Source organism: Hypanus sabinus, chromosome 21, assembly GCF_030144855.1.
Source record: "Hypanus sabinus isolate sHypSab1 chromosome 21, sHypSab1.hap1, whole genome shotgun sequence".
Lineage (NCBI taxonomy): Eukaryota > Metazoa > Chordata > Chondrichthyes > Myliobatiformes > Dasyatidae > Hypanus > Hypanus sabinus.
In genome coordinates, this window is record NC_082726.1 from 12,345,036 (window position 1) to 12,367,125 (window position 22,090).

Below are 22,090 nucleotides of genomic sequence, written 5' to 3' on the forward strand. Positions count from 1 at the left end.
TTTCCACAGGGATCACTCCCTCTAATCTCCCTCCCGGCACTTATCCCTGCAATCAGAATAAGTGCTACACCTGCCCATTCACCTCCTCCCTCACCCAAACAGTTCTTCCAGTTGAGGCAACCTGTGACTCCCTCGGGGTTATCTACTGCTCTCGGTGAGGCCTCAGTGAAATCCGAGGTAGACTGGGGGATTGCTTTGCTGAGCACCTTCGCTCCATCCACACTAGCAGAATCTCCCAGTGGCCAACCGTTTTAATTCCACTCCCCATTCCCATTTCAGCATGTCAGCCCATGGCCTCCTCTACTGCCACGATGAGGCCACTCTCAGGTTGCAGTGGCAATACGTAATATTCCATCCAGATGGCCTCCAACCTGATAGCATAAACATTGATTTTTCTAATTTCTGTTAGTTTCTACCCCCTCCCCTTTTGCTCTCTTTCCATTCTTCATTCTGGCTCCCCTTTTGCCCTGTCTCTTCTCCTCACCTGCCTATTACTCCCTCTGGTGCCCCTTCTCCTTCCCTTTCTCCCAGGGTCCATTTTCCTCTCTTATCGAATTTCTCCTCCTTCAGTTCACCTCTTCCACTGATCACCTTCCAGTTTCTCACTTCTCCCTATCACCTGCCAACTCCCCTCCCTCCACCTTCTTATTCTGGCTGCCCCCCTCCTTTCTTTCCAGTCTTGATGAAAGAATACATTTAATCCCCTCCATAGACACTCTCTGACTTGCTGAGTTCCTCCAGCAATATTTTAATAATATTGTAAGTATATTGTTAAGCTTTATTTGTTGTTTACATACTGCATTGCAGGTTATGTGTAAAATATGTAAGTAGCATATGTCAACACGCCTCACTTAAAGTAAAAATGAAGCTGACTCGCATTTCCCGGCTCCTTTCAATTAGTTTTTATGTTCTGGGGCTGCAAAACATAACGAAATGCACAACTGCATGTTCTGTCAGTGAATGTGCCCGAGCCGTAAGAGAGTTTTCCTGCAGCATTTCCGTCACTCCAGTCCTTCGCAGGATCTCTTAGACTTGGCTGCAGCCAGGCCATCTTCATTCAGTAAGTTTGTGCTGGGATAGTCACACAGAAGGATGGAAATATGCAACTTTTTGTCCTCCGTCCATATCCCACCCCGATGCCCTTGTGTTGATTTCCATCAGCACCATGGCATAACAGCAAGTCCCAAGGACACACCCACCAGTAAATCCAACATTACACATTTTACAAATAGACCGATGGAGCACAGAAACAGGTCCTTCGGCCCTCTACTGTACGTTCTGCTAGCCATTGTGTATCCATCTATTACTAACGCCATTTACCAGCACTTGCTATCCTTTGGCGATCGATGTGGGCCACTGTTTTAAGAATTAATTAAATCACATTTATACTCCTGCCTTAATACTTCTTTTTAATCCCTCTCCCTCTCTTCGTGCCAAAACAGTCTAGCACCGACGGCAGCCCATTCCAGTGTGTCAATCATCATGGAGATTTCTTCCAGGAGGAAGAAAGGGGGAGAGAGAAGAAAATAGGATGAGGGGCAAAGGGAAATACGATTAAAAAGGAGGGTGAGGAGGGAGGAACGAGTGGGAAGACGGAGGAAGAGGAAAGCGGTGACAACCGGAACCATAAACCATTAGTCTGTGGTTCCGGGGACAGGATTGCTGGTGCACCGAGGCCATGGCGTTGTCATGGTGAGAACTGGGGCTGCGAGCTCCGGGGTACCGGCGGCCAGTGTGGAGTCAGTATCCCCGGGCTGGGGGAGAGGGGGTTCCCTCACCGCTTGTACCGACGGTTCGGCTACGTGGGCCGTGGTTAGGACTCAGGCGGGACTAAGCCCGAGAGTGAGGGAGGAGGCAGGGGCAGGGGCAGGGGCAGGGGCAGGGGGATGGGTGGGTGGGTGTGGGCCAGGCACAGATTCAAGCTGGGCTGGGGAGTGTGGATGGGATGGGTGCTGCTACCGGCGAGGATCAGGGGATGAACGACGTGGAGTCCAATGTTTGGACAACAAATTGTCGCGGTTAGTTGTGTACGGTTGAAGTAAGAAACTTCTGGGTAGGTGATGCTGAGTTTATCAGTGTAGCCTTCCCACAGATAAGTTGTGTGTCCATTTATAATGTCCTGATGTACTGACGGTCTGTTGGACGGATATTCATTTTTGTCTGTTACAGGGACGTCCAGCCTAAAAATGGGATTGAAGAGTTCTTTTCCCACGAGATGTACAATTGTTATTCCTTGGCCCCAACCTTTTTGGAATTATGTGAGATGGTTAACAGGTACTGGAATATTCATAACCTTTTGCATAAAATAATCAAAGCAGGAGCAGGTAATTTGGCACCCCATATCTCAACTCTTTCCTCTCCAAGGACCAGTTATAAGTATAAAGGTCACAGTGCTCCTTCAGTTTATTGCAGGAACTTAATTCTGCCTTAGACATAAATTCCTAGGGAGTGCATTGGCACAGATATCAATGCGGTTGTAATGAGACCTAGTCCGTCCTGTGCAACTCTGCAAAACAGGTGCAGCTTTAGCATGTGGTGGTGCTTGGCCTCAGTGAACATGGATACGCTACTTCTCCATGAGGAGAAGTAAACAGAGACAGTGCAGGGTTCCCCTGTGATCATTCTCAGCAACAAGTATACCCTTGGATACTGCTGGGGGGTGAAGACCAATCAGGCTGTGGCTGGCTCTAATGCTTAGTAGGCAAGTGTAAAGTCAGGCAGAGCCAAAGTGATAGGAGTCTTGATAGTTAGGAGGAGATTCTGTGGCTGCAAAAAAGACACTAGGTTGCTGTGGTGCCTCCCAGGTGCTAGGGTTCAGGATGTCTCAGAGTGGCTGCAGAAAATTTTGAAGAGGGAGGGTGAGTAGCCAGAGATTGTTGTGCATATTGGCAGCAATGATGTGGGTGGAAAGGGGAAGAGGTTCTGTGTGGTGAGTATATGGAGTTCGGAAACAGGTTGAAGAGCAGGACCTCCAAGCTGGTACTTCCTTTATTACTCCTAGTGCCATGTGCTAGTCAGGGCAGGAATAGAATGATAGTACTGATAGTTTCAGATTACTGGATCATTGGGTTCCCTTTTGGGGAAGGTATGACCTGTACAAAAGTGAGGGATTACACCTGAACCCAAGGGAGACAAATATCCTTTTGGGCAGTTTTGTTAGAGCTGTTTGGATGGGTTTAAGCTAATTTGGCAGGGGATTGGAACTACAGTGATAGGGTTGAGGATGGGCAGTTTGTATATGAATCAGTGTATTGTATAGTGAAGCTGTGAAGGAGGACAGGCAACGGTCTTGGGAGTCCTTGTGCAGGATTCCCTAAAAGTTAACTTGCAGGTTGAGTTGGTAATATGGAAGGTAAATGCAATGTTAGTATTCTCTTTGAGGGTACTAGAATATTAGCACAAGGCTGTAATGCTGAGGCTTTATAAGCCTTTGGTCAGACTGCAGTTGGAGTATTGTGAGCAGTTTTGGGCTGTTTATCAAGAAAAGATGTGCTGGCATTAAAGGAGCTTCATAAGAATGATACTGGGAATGAAAGGGTTAAAATACAAAGAGCATCTGATGGCTCCTGAGCTGTATTCACTGGTGTTTAGTAGAATAAGAGGGGATCTCATTGAAACCTATCAAAAATTGCAAGGCCAAGTTATAGTGGACGTTTCCTCCAGTGGGTTAGTTAGTCTAGGACCAGAAGGCACAACCTCAAAATAGAGGGCATTCATTTACAACAGAGATGATAAGGGTTATTTCTTTAGGCAGAGGTTGGTGAATTTGCAGAATTCATTGCCACTGACAGCTGTGGAGGGCAAGTCATTGAGTATATTTAAAGCAGGGTTGATAGGTTCTTGATTAGTCAAAGGTTACTGGTAGAAGGCAGGAGAATGGTGTAGATCAGGATAATAAATCAGCCATGATGGAATGGTAGAGCAGACTTGATGGGCTGAATGGTCTAATTCTGCTCCTTTGTCTTATAGTCTGCTCCAGGGGTTCCCAACCTTTTTTATGCCTTGGACCTCTATCATTAACCAACTCCAGATTGGAATCTCCTGGTCTACTCACAGCTTGATGAAGCCACATGTTGCCATTGAGATTGGGGGTGGGGGGCAATATTTTTGCCTGTTCTCTGGATACTTCTGCACCACAACCAATTGAGTGCACTCCAACTTTAATCCTAGATGAAATGGAAGATGGCTCAGGCAACTGCATGATGCAGGTTTGGGTATATTTCTCACCTAATAACCTTGTTCAGGGCTGCAGTCAAATGGGAGCACTTCTCTCACATTCCTAACTTTTGAAAGACCTTGTCTACCCAGTCCTTCCAACTTTTGCAAAACATCCCGGCTCCTCAAACCAGATCCCTGGCACCTTCATGCTGAAAGTCCTGCCATGTAATTTTCCATCCAGTTGGATTTTGCCTCACTATCTATCCTTTCTGAAAAATTACCAGCAGAAAAATACCTTTGACCTCTGTCCATTGAGCAGTAATTAGTATAGAATGTGTAGACTGTACAAGAGAAGGACACAATAGATCCTGTGGATGATTTCCCAAGCAAACTGTCAAAGCTGTTGCATTGCAGCCAGAACTAATGCCTCACTAGGCAGCACTGGGAGTGGTACCTGCACTGCCCGATGGACAGTATCTTCAAGATGGCTGCAGTGAGGACGAGGTGATCGCTACTCTCTTTGTGGACTCTGTATTTTTAAAGAAAGGATCAAAGGCTTTTGTCGAGATTCATCCCAAGCTGTGTAACAGAGGACTTTTTCATCTATGGGCTGTTCCCAAGGAGGTGTACTGAGATAAACATGCTGGAATGTTATCCATCCATTTGGTGAAAGGTGCACATTAGTCTGCCTGATGCATGTTTGTCTTCCAGTTCAAATGTATATATAGAACAGTACACCAATGGGCCCTTTGGCCCATGATGTTGATCTGAACTAATTAAGCTAATGACACCTATTAAACTAATCCCTTCTGTTGTCACATTGCCCCACATCTCTCCATTCTTTGCAGATTCACATGTCTGTGTAAGAGCCTCTTACACAATGGGCCAAATAGCATAATTCTGTTCCTGTATCAATTGTCTTTAGGGCTCTAGTTTGTCTGTCTCCTCCATCATCCCAGTAGTGCATTCCAGGTACCCACCACCCTACTTTTTAAAAAAAAATCTTGCCCCGAATATCTCCTTGTAACTTTCCTCCTCTTCCCAAAATGCATGCCCTCTAGTATTAGACATTTCAGCCCGGGAAAAAGGTATGTCTATGTATGCCTCTTGTTATTTTATGAATTGCTATCATGTCTCTCCTTGATCTCTGCCACTCCAGAGAAAACAACCCAAATTTGTTCAACCTGCCCTTATATCGTGTGCCTATTAATCCAGGAAGCATCCTGGTAAATCTCTTCAACACCCTCTCCAAAGCCTGCACATCCTTTCTGTAATGGGCGATCAGAATGCACACAGTAATCTAAGTGCTGCCTAACGAAAGTTTTATATAGATGCAGTGTGATTCTGTACTGTCGAATGCAATACTGATGTGGCCTAGCCAGTTTTGTGAAGCCACAACATAACTTTGCAACTCTTGAACTCACTGCCTCAACTAATGAAGGCAAGCATACTGTACGACTTATTTACCACGATATCGACCTGCGCAGCCACTTTTAAGGGTCTGGACCTCAAGATCTCTATGTACATCAACGCAGTTAAAGGTTCTCAAGTTCAAGTTGTGTGTGGCTGTTTCCTGGACTGGCTTTACTTGTTTTGGTGGCTTGTGATTGTGGACTCGTTTTTGGGGAGTGATGTGGTGTGACTAATGTTTGAGTGTCTTTCGTTTGCTTTCTGCTGTTTGCTTGATTTGTTCTTTTTATTGCACATCTGACGGTCTTGTGTAGGGGTTTTCTTTAAATGGGTTCTGCGGTCTTTCATTGTTTTGTGGCTGCCTATAAGAAGGCAAATCTCAGGGTTGTTATAATGTATACATACTTTGATAATAAATCTACCTTGAACTTTGAAGTTTAGTTTATTGAAATTCAACTGTGCATGTGTTTACCACCAAACAACGAGGTGCACAATACAGTTCATATAGCTTACATGCACAACACATAAAGTTATATTGTCACAAATAAATTAGTAAATAATAAAGTGTATTTATGCCACAAGTTTAAAAAGTAAACAGTGTACTGCTACTGGCACTTCATACCTGATGAGACCTTGGTGGTGGCGGGGAGTTCACAGTTTTGTGGCCTGGGGAAAGCTGTTTCCCATCTTGTTCTTGTCCTAATGCTGTAGTACTTCCTGCCTGATGACAGCAGGTCAAAGAGATTGTTGAACAGATGGGAAGAATCATTAACAATGCTAAGTGCCCTGAGTGTACATCAACGGATAAATCTCTGATGGAAGAGAGACCCTGATGATCCTCTCAGAAGTCTTCACAATCGTTTGTAGTGACGGCAGTCAGATGCCTTGTAATTCCAGTACCAAATGGTGATGTACTGTAGTTGGTCGATGATGCCCCTGTAAGAATTGCTAGGAATGCTGAGGTTGGTGGGGGGGTGGGGGGGGGGGGGGGGTAGTTTGTGAAGCCTCACGCACTTCAATTTCCTCAGAAATTGGAGATGTCGCTGCACTTTCTTGACCGAAAAGGTGGAGTTGAGGGACCAGATATGATCACCCATTATGTGCACTCCCAGAAACTTGGTGCTCCTAACTCTCAAAGTTTTAAGTAATATTTATTATCGAAGTATACTGTATACAACCTTGAGATTCATCTTGCAGGCAGCTACAAAAGAAACACAACAGAACCCCTTAAAAAAAATCCCAAATTCCCACACAACAAAGACCTATATACACCCAGTGTGTGGGGGAGAAACAACAAATCATGTAAACAATAAAAAGATAAATAACACACAGATTATGAACCGCAGAGTCCACAATCATCTCATTGGTCTTGTTTATGCTGAGATGCAAATTGTGTTTGTTATTCATACAGAGTGTGCAATAACTACATTGATAGATAGTACTCAAAGGCAGTACTTTACCTGCATCTCTGGCAATGTAAGGCAGCAACTCTACTGCCTATTGATTTAAATTTCAAAACTGAACTTTTTTCATAAAAATATATGCAAAATATACAAAACAGTACATGGTTTTACATCCATCATGTTATCAATTCAATAAGATTCATAAACCTGTTGGACAATTGGCCCTTTATGCAGTTAGTATTCTGTGTAGTATTTAGAGGAGAGAACTTTCAATTGCATTGTTTTAATTTATATCAGTTGATGTCAGTTGAAATGTTATTTTTCATATTTAATTTTAAATCACCAGAATAACTTCTGTACTTCCCTGCTAGGCAAACAGCAGGAATCAGTGATTCTGTTGAAGTCCAGCAACAACCCAAGACCAGCCCCAAACTTGATTCTACTGCACCAGCATCAGGCAGTACAACTAACAAAAGTTCAGAAGCCATCTTCCCTCTCCCGGAGCCCAGAGTGTCTTATCCCCGCTTCTCTGCCTTGACCGAGAGGGATCAGAAGAACTATGTGCAATTCATGCAGAAATTCAAAAATATGCAGCAGTCAACATGGTTACAAGGGAAAATGTATGGGCATCTGGCACAGTATTTGGTGAGTAAATGAAAAATATACATTATAGTTTGAATTACAAAAAGTTACACTTTAATGTACTTGTAGGTCACTTGTAGGAAAGGCTGTTCATCTGGTCTAAGTTGAGCTATCCTTAGGCCACAGATAATTACCCTGTCATAAAATGGTCCCTCTCACAGAAGCTCTTCAAGAAGATATCAAGCAATGTTACAAATCTGTTAACATTTTAACTGATTATGCTCCATACATACTTCCTGCCACCCATCTCCTCAGTCTGTTTGCAAGCTATTTTACACCATAAGACATAGGAGCAGACTTAGGCCATTCAGCCCATCAGGTCTGCTTTGCCATTTTCATCATGGCTGAGCCATTTTCCTCTCAACCCCAATCTCCCTCCTTCTCCCCATAATCTTTCACATGCTGACAACTTCAAAACCTATCAACATCTGCTTTAAATACACCCAATAACCTGGTCTCCATATCTGCCTGTGGCAACAAGTTCCACAGATTTATCACAGATTCATCATAAGAAGATTAATACTTATCTTAATTCTAAATGGACATCTCTCTGCTCCTAGACTCCCCCACCAAAGGAATAATCCATTCCACATCCAATCTCTCTCTAGGCCATTCAACAATTAACAGATTTCAGTGATATCCCTCAACCCATTCTTCTAAATTCCAGCAAATAAAGCCCCAGAGACATCAATTTCTCCTCATACAATAAGTCTTTTATTCCCAGAGTCATTTTCGTGAGCCTCCTCTGAACCTTCTCTTCTTTCTTTCTTTTTCAATCTTTTTATTGAGTTTCATATAAATATAAAAAAAAATAACATAATAATGAATAGGTTATGAATACAATAGACTTAAGATTACATTAATAATAGGATAATGATATCCTATTAAACATCAACAACAAAAAAGTACATTAATCAATCAAGTCTATATAATTATATATGAAAAAAAAACAAAACTAATCATCAAAAGAAAAAGAAAAAAAAAATTAGAGATGTGTAAAAGAAAATATATATATGAAACAAACACTAAACTAAAACTAACATGGGCAATAATAACAGTTTATAAGTATATGATAGTGTCAAAGAACTCCGGAACTCCATACCTGAACAAGAATAAACAGAGAGAAGGTCTGGGAAAGGCCAAATTAATTCATATGAAAATGTCGGATGAACAGTCCCCAAGTTTCTTCAAATTTAATTGACGAGTCAAAAATAGTGCTTCTAATTTTTTCCAAACTCAGATAAGAAATAGTTTGAAAAAGCCACTGAGACGTGGTAGGAGGGTTTACTTCTTTCCAATTTTGTAATATAGACCTTCTGGCCATTAATGTTACAAAAGCAATCATTCGTCTGATTGAAGGAGAAAACTGATTACCATCCTCATTTGGTATACCAAAGATTGCAGTAATAAAGTTAGGTTGTAAATCGATGTTCCAAATTGAGGAAATGGTAACGAATATGTCCTTCCAATAGTTATGTAAAGTGGGACATGACCAAAACATATGGGTCTGTAAAGCCACTTCTGAATGACATCTATCACATTGAGGGTTAATATGAGAATAAAATCGAGCAAGTTTATCCTTAGACATATAAGCTCTATGTACAATTTTAAATTGTATTAAAGCATGTTTAGCACATATAGAAGAAGAATTAACCATTTGTAAAATTTTTTCCCATTTATCTGTTGGTATATTGTATCGAAGTTCTTTTTCCCATTGTTGTTTAATTCTATCAGACATCTCTGGTTGTATCTTCATAATCATGTTGTAAATAAAAGCAACTAATCCCTTCTGACAAGGATTTAAGGTAAAAATCAAATCTGAGAAATCTGTTGAAGTTGAGTTGGGAAAAGATGGTAAAACTTTATGTAAAAAATTTCTGATTTGTAAATATCTGAAGAAATTAGATTTAGGTAATTTAAATTTATTGGAAAGTTGGTCAAAAGACATCAAAGTACCTTCAAAAAAAAGGTCACGAAAACATTTTATACCTTTCCTTTTCTACATGCTAAAGGCTTGATCTGTCAAGGAAGGTTTAAAGAAAAAATTAAATAAAATAGGGCTATCAAGCACAAAGTTTTTCAAAGTAAAAAATTTCCGAAATTGAAACCAAATTCGTAATGTGTGTTTAATAACAGGATTAGATATCTGTTTATTAAATTTAACTAAATCAGCAGGAAGAGAAGAACCAAGAACAGAGAATAAAGAATATCCCTTTACTTCATTGCATTCCAAATTTACCCACTGCGGACACAATAATGAGTCCAAATCTAATTTCCAATACGTTAAGTTACGAATATTATTCGCCCAATAATAAAATCTAAAGTTAGGCAAAGCTAAACCACCATCTTTTTTAGATTTTTGTAATTGCCTTTTACTTAACCTGGGGTTTTTGTTTTGCCACACAAATGAGGAAATTTTTGAATCAATGTTGTCAAAAAAGGATTTAGGAATAAAAATTGGTAAGTCTTGAAATAAATATAAAAATTTCGGTAAAATCATCATTTTAATAGCATTAATCCGACCAACTAATGATAAGAATAAGGGAGACCATCTTGTAGTAAGATGTTGTATTTGAAGAAGCATAGGTAAAAAAAATTCAGTCTAAATAAATCTTTATATTTCTTGGTAATTTTTATACCTAAATAGGTAAAATTATCAGTAACAACTTTAAATGGAATCCTATCATTCAATAAAGTTTGCGCGTTTAAAGGGAATAATTCACTCTTATCTAAGTTTAATTTATAACCAGAAAAACTACCAAATTGAGCCAACAAGGATAAAATAGTGGGAATAGATCTATCAAGATCAGAAATATATAACAGCAAATCATCAGCATAAAGTGATAATTTATATAATTTCTCATTACGGGTAATACCAAAAATATTAGGAGATTCACGAATAGCAATGGCTAAAGGTTCAAACGCAATATTAAATAATAAAGGACTTAAAGGACAACCTTGTCTCGTACCACGAGATAATTGAAAAAAGGAGGATCTATAATTATTTGTAAGAACAGAAGCAACAGGTTTATAGTATATTAGTTTAATCCATGATATAAAATTAGAACTAAAATTAAAATTTCTCAATGCATTAAATAAATATGTCCATTCAACTCTATCAAAGGCTTTTTCAGCATCTAATGAGATAACACATTCTGGGACTGTGGGTGATGAAGTATGAATTATATTAATCAATTTTCTAACATTAAAAAAAGAATACCGATTCTTAATGAAACCAGTTTGATCTTCTGAAATAATCTGTGGTAGTACCTTTTCTAATCTAGTGGCTAAAATTTTTGTAAGAATAAACCTTCTCTAATGTTAACACATCCTTTCTTAAACATGGGGCCCAAAACTGCGCACAGTACTCGAGGCCTCACCAGTGCCTTATAAAACCTCAGCATTACATCTTTGTTTTTATATTCTAGTCCTCTTGAAATGAAATTACAATGCATTTGCCTTCCTTACCACCAGCTCAACCTGCAAGTGAGCCTTTAGGGAACCCTGCACGAGAACTCCCAAGCCCCTTTCACCTTGGAGTTTTGAATTTTCAACCCACTTAGAAAATAATCTACACTTTGGCGCCTTCTACCAAAGTGCGTGACCATAGGCTTCCTGACACTGTATTCCATTTTGTCACTTCTTTGCCCATTCTCCTACTCTGTCCAAGTCCTTCTGCAGCCTCCCTGCTTCCTCAACACTACCTGTTCTGCACCTATCTTAGTGTTGTTCACAAATGACCACAAAACCATCAATTCTATCATCCAAATTTGTTTGTTTCACCCCAAGTAAACCCTGTAGGAGTACTTTCCAAAGTTTGCTCACTCTCTAAGCAAAAGAAGTTAGCTCAATAATTTCTTATGGAGCAGGTTTTGTTTATGCTCTTAAGTTCTGGTCATCCTCATGGGTGAATATATCTCCTAGAATCCTAACAGCATCACTCATGAATCGTCTCTGCATCTCATTCTGTGTAATTATACCTTTCCTGCAACGTTGTGACCAGGACTTTGTTGCAGAATTCCAGCTGTGGTTTAACCAGTATCATATACAGTTCCAGGATAACTCAAAAGCAAAGAGCTGCAGATGATAGAACATAGAACAATACAGCACAGTACAGGCCCTTCGGCCCACAATGCTGTGCCGACCCTTAAACCCTGCCTCCCATATAACCCTCCACCTTAAATTTCTCCATATACCTGTCTAGTAGTCTCTTAAATTTCACTAGTGTATCTGCCTCCGCCACTGACTCAGGCAGTGCATTCCACGCACCAACCACTCTCTGAGTAAAAAACCTTCCTCTAATATCCCCCTTGAACTTTCCACCCTTTACCTTAAAGCCATGTCCTCTTGTATTGAGCAGTGGTGCCCTGGGGAAGAGGCGCTGGCTGTCCACTCTATCTATTCCTCTTAATATCTTCTATACCTCTATCATGTCTCCTCTCATCCTCCTTCTCTCCAGAGAGTAAAGCCCTAGCTCCCATAATCTCTGATCATAATGCATACTCTCTAAACCAGGCAGCATCCTGGTAAATCCCCTCTTTTTTCAATGCTTCCACATCCTTCCTATAGTGAGGTGACCAGAACTGGACACTGCACTCCAAGTGTGGCCTAACCAGAGTTTTATAGAGCTGCATCATTACCCCACACCTTTTAAACTCTATCCCTTGACTAATGAAAGCTAACACTCCATAAGCTTTCTTAACTACCCTATCTACCTGTGAGGCAACTTTCAGGGATCTGTGGACATGTACCCCCAGATCCCTCTGCTCCTTCTCACTTCCAAGTATCCTGCCATTTACTTTGTACTCTGCCTTGGAGTTTGTCCTTCCAAAGTGTACCACCTCACACTTCTCTGGGTTGAACTCCATCTGCCACTTCTCAGCCCACTTCTGCATCCTATCAATGTCTCTGCAATCTTCGACAATCCTCAACACTGTCCACAACACCACCAACCTTTGTGTCATCTGCAAACTTGCCAAACCACCCTTCTACCACCACATCCAGGTTGTTAATAAAAATCACTAAAAGTAAAGGTCCCAGAACCGATCTTGTGGGACACCACTAGTCACAACCCTTCCAATCTGAATGTACTCCCTCCACCACGACCCTTTGCTTTCTGCAGGCAAGCCAATTCTGAATCCACCTGGCCAAACTTCCCTGGATCCCATGCCTTCTGACTTTCTGAATAATGTGGTACCTTGTCAAGATAGAGATAGAAGCACTTGGCAGGCTGGAGGAAAGTGGGCAGGACTGTTGGCACATCCTGATACATGCTGATCGAATGAGTATTTATAGTATTTTTTTTTTGTCTTGATTCCAACTTGATCTTCCATACTGATGTTCTGTTATTTTGGCCACCGTACCTACTCATCCTGCTGTGTTGAAGGATCTGTGATGGTGTGCTCTGAGGGCTGTCAGTATCCCCATATCACTCAATACCATCCACTTATTCCATCGTTCCACACTGTGTTGCACCATCCTAAATGTAGCCGCAGCAACTTGTTATTTGTAGCCATCATGAAAAAATTACATTACGTGTTTTGGTGCAAGATACAAACTGCTAGGTAAACTCTGCAGTTCACGCAGAATCTGGGCAGAGAGAGGAGTGGCTGAGGTTTCGCATCACTGCCCTGCAATGGGACTGAGAGTGTAGGGGTGAGGGGAAATGGTGAAGCAGAGGTAGGCAGGCAATGGGAAGAATCAGGCAAGCAAGGGAACAGTGAATAGATGTCACCAGTTGGGAATAAGAAGTGGGAGGGATGGGTTTGGAATGGTAGAAAGATTTTTTTTGTGTGTTTGGTATTGGGATAATATTTTTATCCACAGTCTTCAGTGACTTTGTATTCTTTTTGAAACAAGGAATCCAGTTTGTTAAGGACTAACCAATAATAGTGCAAGAAGCAGTCCATAGGGTTCCTTTGCTTAGATCAGTTCAAGAATCTGATGGTTGTAAGAAAGTAACTGTGGTATGGGACTCAGGCTTCTGTACTTTCTGCCTGATGTTAGCATTGTGAAGAGGGTGTGACCCAGATGGTGGGAATCTTTGATGGTAGATGCTGTCATCTTGACATAGCACTTCCTTTAGGTGCTCTCAATGTTAGGAAGGGCTGTGTTTGTGATGGAATGGGCAATATCCAATACTCTCTGCAGCTTCTGAGTGTTGTACCCAGGCCGTGATACTGCTAGTCAGGATCCTGTCAACAGTGCATCTGTGCCAGACGTATTCTCAGACACTATAGTGAAATTCATTTGCCAGTTTCATACTGTTAAGCTGTTTATTAATGTCTCCTTGCCAATTTTAATCTCCTGATCTTAAGAATTGTATGTAGTCTTTGATGTGATTTTTTTAGGCAATTGATCCATTCCAATTTCCTAGATTAAGCATTAAATCTTTTTGCACATGGCTTTGCCTTCAGTTAGTAATGTGCACTGTTTACATTGTAATACTCTGTCACAGGGGCTAAAGAATATTGTCTGGAGTGAGATGCAAGAGTTCATGAAATATCTGCAGAATGTGGCAAGAACATGTGCAGAGGATTATGACGTCATCAGTCATGATGCTGTCTGTTACACTGAGGTACTCTGGCAATTACTAAACTAACATGTTTGTGTTAAAGATTTTCCAATATTAATTTCTATTGTTGATCCTGTACTGGTTGTGCTTCACTCTTCCTGTTTGCTGCTGCATATAGTGAGCTGTTAAGAAGATAATCTAAAGGGAGCATAATCATAGGTGAAAGGAAGGATTATTAAAGGGTACCTTTGGGCCATGGTTTTTTTCCACAGAGAGTGGTTAATATCTGGAACATGCTACTGGAGGAGGTGAGGGAGTTGGATAAACAGGCAAGGAATAGAAGGACCTAAGGCAAGCAAGTGAGATCAATGCAGATGGCATAAAGGATAGCATTTGGTCTGATGAACCTGATTCTGTACTCTATGACTTCCATAGTCTTTTTAGTATTCATATCTCTAGCTGTGGTATTGTTCCAGTCTGTTCCATTGATGCCACAACAAACTGTTGCCACGTTTTTACTCTTTGTCCTCCTTGTGTCTTGATCTGTAATTTGGCAAATTAGAATCAGGTTTAATATCACCGGCAGATGTCATGAAATTTGTTCACTTAGCGGCAGCAGTATAATGCAATATATGATAATATAAGGAAAATCAGTCAATTACAGTAAGTATATATATGTGTGTTAAATAGTTAAATTAAAAATAGTGCAAAACAGAAATAATAAAAATGAGGTAGTGTTCATGAGTTCAATGCCCATTTAGGAAACGGATGGCAGTGAGGAAGAAACTGTTCCTGAATCGCTGAGTGTGTGCCTTCAGGCTTCTGTACCTCCTCCCTAATAGTAACAACAAGAAGAGGGCATGGCCTGGGTGCTGGGGGTAATTAATGATGGATGCCACCTTTCTGAGGCACCGCTCCTTGAAGATGTCTTGGATACTACGGAGTCTAGTACCCAAGATGGAGCTGACTAATTTTACAACTTTCTTTCTCAATCTTTTTTATTACGTTTTGAATTGATAAACATAACAATGATAATGATACAAAGAAATAGGGATTACATTAATAACAGTTAACGTACACATTAACAGACTCCGAGTAACGTGTAATCTAAGCCTCCCAATCTCTTAGTAACTGAACATGAAAAAGATTCAAAAAATTTTATACAAAAAAAGTCCCCCTAAACTTAAAAAAACAAAATAGAAGCTGGGCTGCCATGTGTCATCAGTTAAAATTATTATTTGCCATTAATTCCGCTCCTCTATACATGAACAAAAAGTTATTGAGAAGGATTTGGGAAAAGGTCAGCTTACATCATATGAAAATGTTGAATAAATGGCCTCCAAGTTCCTTCAAATTTAACCGAAGGATCGATAGTACCACTCCTAATTTTTCTAAGTTTAAACATGTTATAGTTTGGGAAAACCATTGAAATGTAGTAGGGGGATTAGAATCTTTCCATTTAAATAAAATGGATCTTCTGGCCAGTAATGTAACAAATGCATTCAAATGGCAAGCTGAAGGGGATAAATGACTAAAGTGCATCACTGGTAATCCAAGAATTGCAGTAATAGGATGAGGTTGTAAATCAATACGCAAACCTGCTGAAATAATTTCAAAAATGTCTTTCCAATATTTTTCCCAAAGAGGACAAGACCAGAACATATGTGTCAAGGAAGCTACCTCAGAATTACATCTGTCACAGACAGGATTTGTATGGCAATAAAAATGAGCTAACTTATCCTTAAACATATGGGCCCTATGAACCACCTTAAATTGTATCAAATTTTAGAAGCTTTTACAACTTTCTGTAGCTTATTTTGTTCTGTAGCCTGCCCATACCAGCCAGTAATGCAGCCTGTCAAAATGCTTTCTGGGGTACATCTATAGAAGTTTTTGAGTGTCTTAGGTGACAATTCAAATCTCTTCAAACTCCTAATGAAATTTAGCCACTGTCTTGCCTTCTTTATGGCTGCATCAATATGATGGGACCAGGTTGGATCCTCAAAGACCTTGACACCCAGGAAATTGAAATTGCTCACTCTCTCCACTTCTAATCCCTCTATGAGGATTGGTTTGTGATTCCTTGGCCTAGCCGTTCTGAAGTCCACAATCAGCTGTTTGGTCTTACGTCGAGTTCAAGGTTGTTGCTCAAGTAGATGGTATATCTCCCATCTGTCTGTATCTGAGATTCTGGCAACAGTGGTTGTATCATCAGCAAATTTATAAATAGCATTTGAGCTATACCTAGCCACACAGTCATGGGTATAAAAAGAATAGAGCATTCCTGAGGTGTTCCAGTGTTGATATTCAGCGAGGAGGAGTTATTAATACTAATCCACACAGATTGTGGACTTACATTTAGGAAGATGAGGATCCATTTGCGGAGAGAGGTACAGAGGCCCAGGTTCCGTAGTTTATCGACTGTAGGAATGATGATGTTGAGCACTGAGCTATGGTCAACAAACAGCTTTGTGACATGTGATCTAAGGCCATGTGAAGAGCTATTGAGATTCCTATAGACCTGTTGTAGCAATAGGCAAATTGCAGTGGGTCCAGATCCTTGCTCAAGCAGGAATTCAGTCTGCTCAAGACAAGCCCATCAAAGCATTTAATCACTGTAGATTGTTCAGTTACTTTTTCAAGCTGGCCTGGTTAAAGTTCCCCATAATTACGATGAAAATATCAGGGTGTGCTGTATCATGCATGTTGATCACATCACTCTGATCCTCTAGAGCCTGTTCAATATTGGCCTGAGGTGGAATGTACACTGCTACCAAAATAATTACTGAAATCTCTAGCAGCAGGAGCAAAATTGGGATGTCACCGACAAATTGATACACCATGAGGAGTTGATCACGAGCTATACGCCACCACCTCTGCTTTTGAAAGACTCAACAGTCCTATCTTGACAGTGATAGAACCCGTCAATCTGAATTGCTACATCCAGGCAGAAGGGGTTAACCAGGATTCTGATGCAGTGCCCTAGCTCTGAGATTGTGAATTTTATTTACCAAAGACTATGTTTGCCAGCAAAATAGTCAGTAATGGCAGTGGAAAACCTCATTTTTTTGAAACCCACTTGCAGACCTGAGCAACAGGCACGTTTCTGACCAGGTGTCCTCCTAGTGACGATCTTACAGCCACAGTTGGCATTATCTCCTTTGGTTTTAAGCAGCGATAGATTATTCAATCGCCTTAAAATATATTTATTAACTGTACAGACCTTGGATGTAATTATTATTTTCAGCTGTAGCAGGCTGAAATGGGTATATTTAATCATATCCATTGAGCTGCTCTACCACAAGTTCGCCCTTTTGATGGCTCCCTGTAAGAGGAGGGTATAGCATGAAGAAATGTGGAATTGCTCATATTATACTTTTAACTACCAAATTACAGATCAGGGCATGATGTTGCTTCAGTGCAGAGGAATCCAAATGAAACAACATTAATTTGTCAATATACAGAAGGTGGTCTTTGGCATAGAACGTTTGGATGTCTGGTCAATGAATTTGAAGGGTAACTGCTCACCTGCATCTTTAGACACTGAGTAAAGCATCAGCTGTCATTCAGTAGTTCTGTGTGAAGAGCCATTTCGTTTTTGTTCTTTCATCCATTTATGTGGTATTGATAACAAAAATATATATTTTTATATATAATTCTCCTACCTTCACAATAAGGGATTATCATACCTCTTCCTCCTTTGAATTAAAACACATTTAAGTGCAATGTTAATAACATAACTGTATAACTAATTATGCATATTTTCAAATTCAATTTTCCTGTCTCATTTGCTGGCATGAAGCGGCTGAGTTTTTACAGGAACATCACCCAGCACATGGTACACATCTCGTTGTATCCCTCACAATTATTTCAATCATAGGTAAGGAAACTGCTGCTTCTGACAAATACTCATCTCACAGTTCAAAGTAAATTTATCAAATACATATATATCACCATTTATAACTCACTTTCTTGTGGGCATTCACTGTAAGTACAAAGAAACACAATAGAATCTATGGAAAACTGCCCACAATAAGGCGATCAAACAACCAATGTGCAAAAGACAACAAACTGAACAAATACAAAAAAAAACCCAGAATAATAATTAAATAAGCAATAAGAATCAAGAATATGATATGAAAATCCTTGTGGGAACAGTTCATTGTTAGAGGTGAGTGAAGCTGAGTGAAAGTTAACCCTTCTGGTTTAGGAGTCTGTTGGTTGAGGGGTAGTAACTGTTCCTGGTGGTATAGGCCCTGAGGCTCCTGTACTTTCCTCCTGATGGCAGCAGTGAAAAGAGAGCATGGCCTGGATAGTTGGGTGCTCGATGATGTCTGCTGTTTTCCTTCGACACTGCTCCTTGTAGATGTGCTAAGTGGCGGAGAGGTTTTACTCGTGATGGACTGAGCTGTATCCACTACTTTTTAGAAGCTTTTCCATTCAGGGCATTGGTGTTTCCAATCCAGGCCGTGATATAACCAATCAGAATACTCTCCACAGCACGTCTGAAGAAGTTTGCCAAAGCTTTAGGTCACATGCTGAATCTTCACAAACTTCTAAGAATGTAGAAGCATTTCCAAGCTTTCCTTGTAATGGCACTTGTTTGCTGGGCCCAAGGCAGATCCTCTAAATGAGGAATTTAAATTTGCTGACCTTTTCCACCTCTGATTCCCCTATGAGGACCGGTTCATGAAGCTCTGGTTTCCTCCTCCTGCAGTCAATAATAAGCTCCTTGGTCTTGTTGATATTGAGTGAGATATTGTTGTAATACCACTCAGTAAGATTTTCAATCTCTCTCTTATATACTGATTTGTCACATACCTTTGTTTTGGCCAATGACCGTGGTGTTAGCAAACTTAAAAACTTAAATATGGCATTAGAGTTGTGCTTAACCTCACAGTCATAAGTATGAAGCAAATAGAGCAGGGGGGCTAAGCACACAGCCTTGTGGTATACTTGTTCTGTTGGTGATTGTGCAGGAAATGTTGCTAATCCAAACTGTCTGGGGTCTGCAAGTGAGTAAATCAAGGATCCAGCTGCAGAAGGAGGAATTGAAGCCGTGGCCATGGAGCTTATTGATTAGTTTTGAGGGAATTAGAGTATTGAATGCCGAGCTGTAGTCAATGAAGAGCATCCTGATGTATGCATCTTCACTGTCCAGATGTTCCAGGATTGAGTGAAGAGTCAATGAAATAGCATCTGTCGTGGACCTGTTATACCAGCAGGCAAATTGGAATGGATCCAAGTCACTCCTAAAGCAGGAGTCAATGTATTTCATTACCAACCTCTCAAAGCACTTCATCACCTTGGATGTAAATGCTACTGGATGATGGTCATTGAGGCAGGTTACCACATTCTTCTTGGGCACCAGTATAATTCAAGCCTGCTGGAAACAGGTAGGTTCCTCAGACTACCAAAGCAAGAGATTAAAGATATCAGTGAACCTTCCAGCCAATTGATCACCACAGGTCTTCTGTACTCCGCCAGGTAGCCTATCTGGGCCGGATGCTTTCCATGGTTTCAGCCCCCTCTTCCCCACCCTCGAAGGATGCTCTCATATCAGCCTCAGAGACTGAGATCACAGAGTCATTGGGGACTGTGAATTCATGAAAGTGCCTCTGTGTTTTGTCAGTCAAAGTGGGCATAAAAGGCAGTGAGCTCATCTGGGATAGAAACCTTGTTATTACATATACCACTAGGTTTTATTTTGTAGGAGGTGATAGTATTCAAGCCCAGCCACAGCTGTCAAGCATCCTTCTGTGGCTAATTTATCTGGAGATACCAGCCCTTCAACCCCCTGACAACCCCGATTTAACCCGAATCCAATCACAGGACAATTTACAATTACCAATTAACCTACCGGTTGTGTCTTTGGACTGAGGGAGGAAATCTGAGCACCCAGGGAAAACCTACACATTTCACATGGAGGCCTTACAGAGTCTTCTTTCAAAGGATGACAGGATTGAACTCCAAGATCTGACTGTAATAGTGTTGCGTTAACTGCTATGCTACTGTGGCACCCCATAAGTCCAGTTTGGTCCGGAATTGCCACTTCACATGTGAGATGGTGCTCCACCATTTCATCAGGGCTGATCCAATTTTCCTCTGAACTCCAATTTCCTGTCTTCTCCCCATATCCCCTCATGCCCTGACCAATCACAAATCTATCAAGTTCTACCTTAAATATACAAAAATGACTTGTTCTCCACAGCTGCCTGTGGCAAAAAATTCCACAGATTAATCGCTCTCTAGCTGAAGAAATTCCTCCTCATCTCTGTTCGAAAAGGATGTCCCTCTATGCTGAGGCTTTGTCCTCCAGTCTTAGGCTCTCCCACCATAGGCAGCATCCTCTTCACATCCACTCTATCAAGGCCTTTCACCATTTGATAGGTTTCAATGAGGTCAGCCATCATTCTTCTGAATTCTAGTGAATACAAGCGCAGAGTCATCAAACACTCTTCATATGACAAGCCATTCAATCCTGGAATCATTTTTATGAACCTCCTTTGAGTCATCTCCAGTTTCAGCACATCCTTTCTAAGATAAGGGGCCCAAAACTGATCACAATACTTCAAGTGAGGCCTCACCATTGCTTTAAAGTCTCAGCTTTATATCCTTGCTTTTATATTCTAGTCCTCTTCAAATGATTGCTAACATTGCATTTGCTTTCCTCACCGCAGACTCAACCTGCAAATTAACCTTTAGGAAATCCTACACAAGGACTCCCAAGTCCCTTTGCACCTCATTTTTTTGTATTTTCTCTCCTTTTAGAAAATAGTTAACCCTTTCATTTCTTCTACCAAATTGCATGACTATACACTTCCTGATGCTGTATTCCGTTTGCTATTTCTATGCCCATTCTTCTAATCTCTCAAGTCCTGTGCCTTCTCTATTTCCTCAAAACTACTTGCTGCTCCACCTATCTTCATATTGTCTGCAAACTTTGCAACAAAACCATCGATTCCATCATCCAAATTGTTGACATATAACATAAAAAGAATCAGTTCTAACAGGCCCCTGTGGAACACCACTAGCAGCCAACCAGAAAAGGCTCCCTTTATTCTCATTCTTTGCCTTCTGCCTATCAGTCACTACATTATCCATGCTGGAATCTTTTTTCTAATACCATGGGCTTATAGCTTGTTAAACAGCTTCACGTGTGGCACCTTGTCAAAAGTCTTCTGAAAGATTGAGTACACAACGTCAACTGATTCTGCTTTGGCTATCCTACTTGTTATTTCTTCGAAGAATTCCAACAGATTAGTTAGGCAAGATTTTCCCTTGAGGAAACAATGCTGACTAAGGCCTATTTTATCATGCAAGTACCCTGAGACCTCATCACTGACCTGTAGTTTCTTCTGCCTCTGTCCCTTCTTGAAGATTGGAGTGACATTTGCAGTTATCTAGTCTTCCTAAACCACTCCAGAATGTAGTGATTCTTGAAAGATCATTACTAATGCCTCTGCAATCTCTTCAGCCACCTCTTTCAGTACCCTGGGGTGTACACCATCTGGTCCAGGAGACTTATTTGCCTTCAATCTTTCAGTTTCCCAAGAACCACCTCTCTCGTAATGGTAACGTCACATACTTCATGACGCCTGACACCTGGAACTTCCACCATACTGCTAGTGTCTTCCACAGTGAAGACTGATGCAAAATACTTATTCTGTTCATCTGCCACTTTGTTGACCCCCATTATTACCTCTCCAGTATCGTTTTCCAGTTGTCCAATATCTGCTCTTGCCTTTCTTTTACACTGTATGTATCTGAAGAAACTTTTGGTATCCCCTTTGATATAATTGCCTAGCTTACTTTCATATTCCATTTTTATCTTCTTAATGTTGATGATAATTAGACAGAGATTTCTTAAAGCAAGTTTCATTGTAATCCCCAGCAATGATCTGAAAGGCATCGCAGTAGGCCGCTTCTGTTTGCTCATCACTGCACTCAGTACCTCAAGTGC

At 40.8% G+C, this 22,090-nt stretch overlaps 1 protein-coding gene across 4 annotated transcripts in view; it reads left to right on the plus strand.

Moving 5' to 3' along the window:
* The first annotated feature begins 1,659 nt into the window (after window positions 1–1,659).
* Window positions 1,660–22,090, plus strand: part of ice2 (interactor of little elongator complex ELL subunit 2) — a 121,056-nt gene continuing 100,625 nt past the window's right edge. For 3 of the 4 annotated variants that reach the window (XM_059945989.1, XM_059945990.1, XM_059945988.1), the window contains exons 1-4: window positions 1,660–1,692; window positions 2,170–2,274; window positions 7,343–7,616; window positions 14,071–14,190. In XM_059945989.1, the coding sequence (XP_059801972.1) occupies window positions 1,679–1,692; window positions 2,170–2,274; window positions 7,343–7,616; window positions 14,071–14,190 (513 nt within the window). In that variant the 5' untranslated portion in view covers window positions 1,660–1,678. The remainder of the gene's footprint in view (window positions 1,693–2,169; window positions 2,275–7,342; window positions 7,617–14,070; window positions 14,191–22,090) is intronic. The other variant, XM_059945991.1, reaches the window with a different exon arrangement.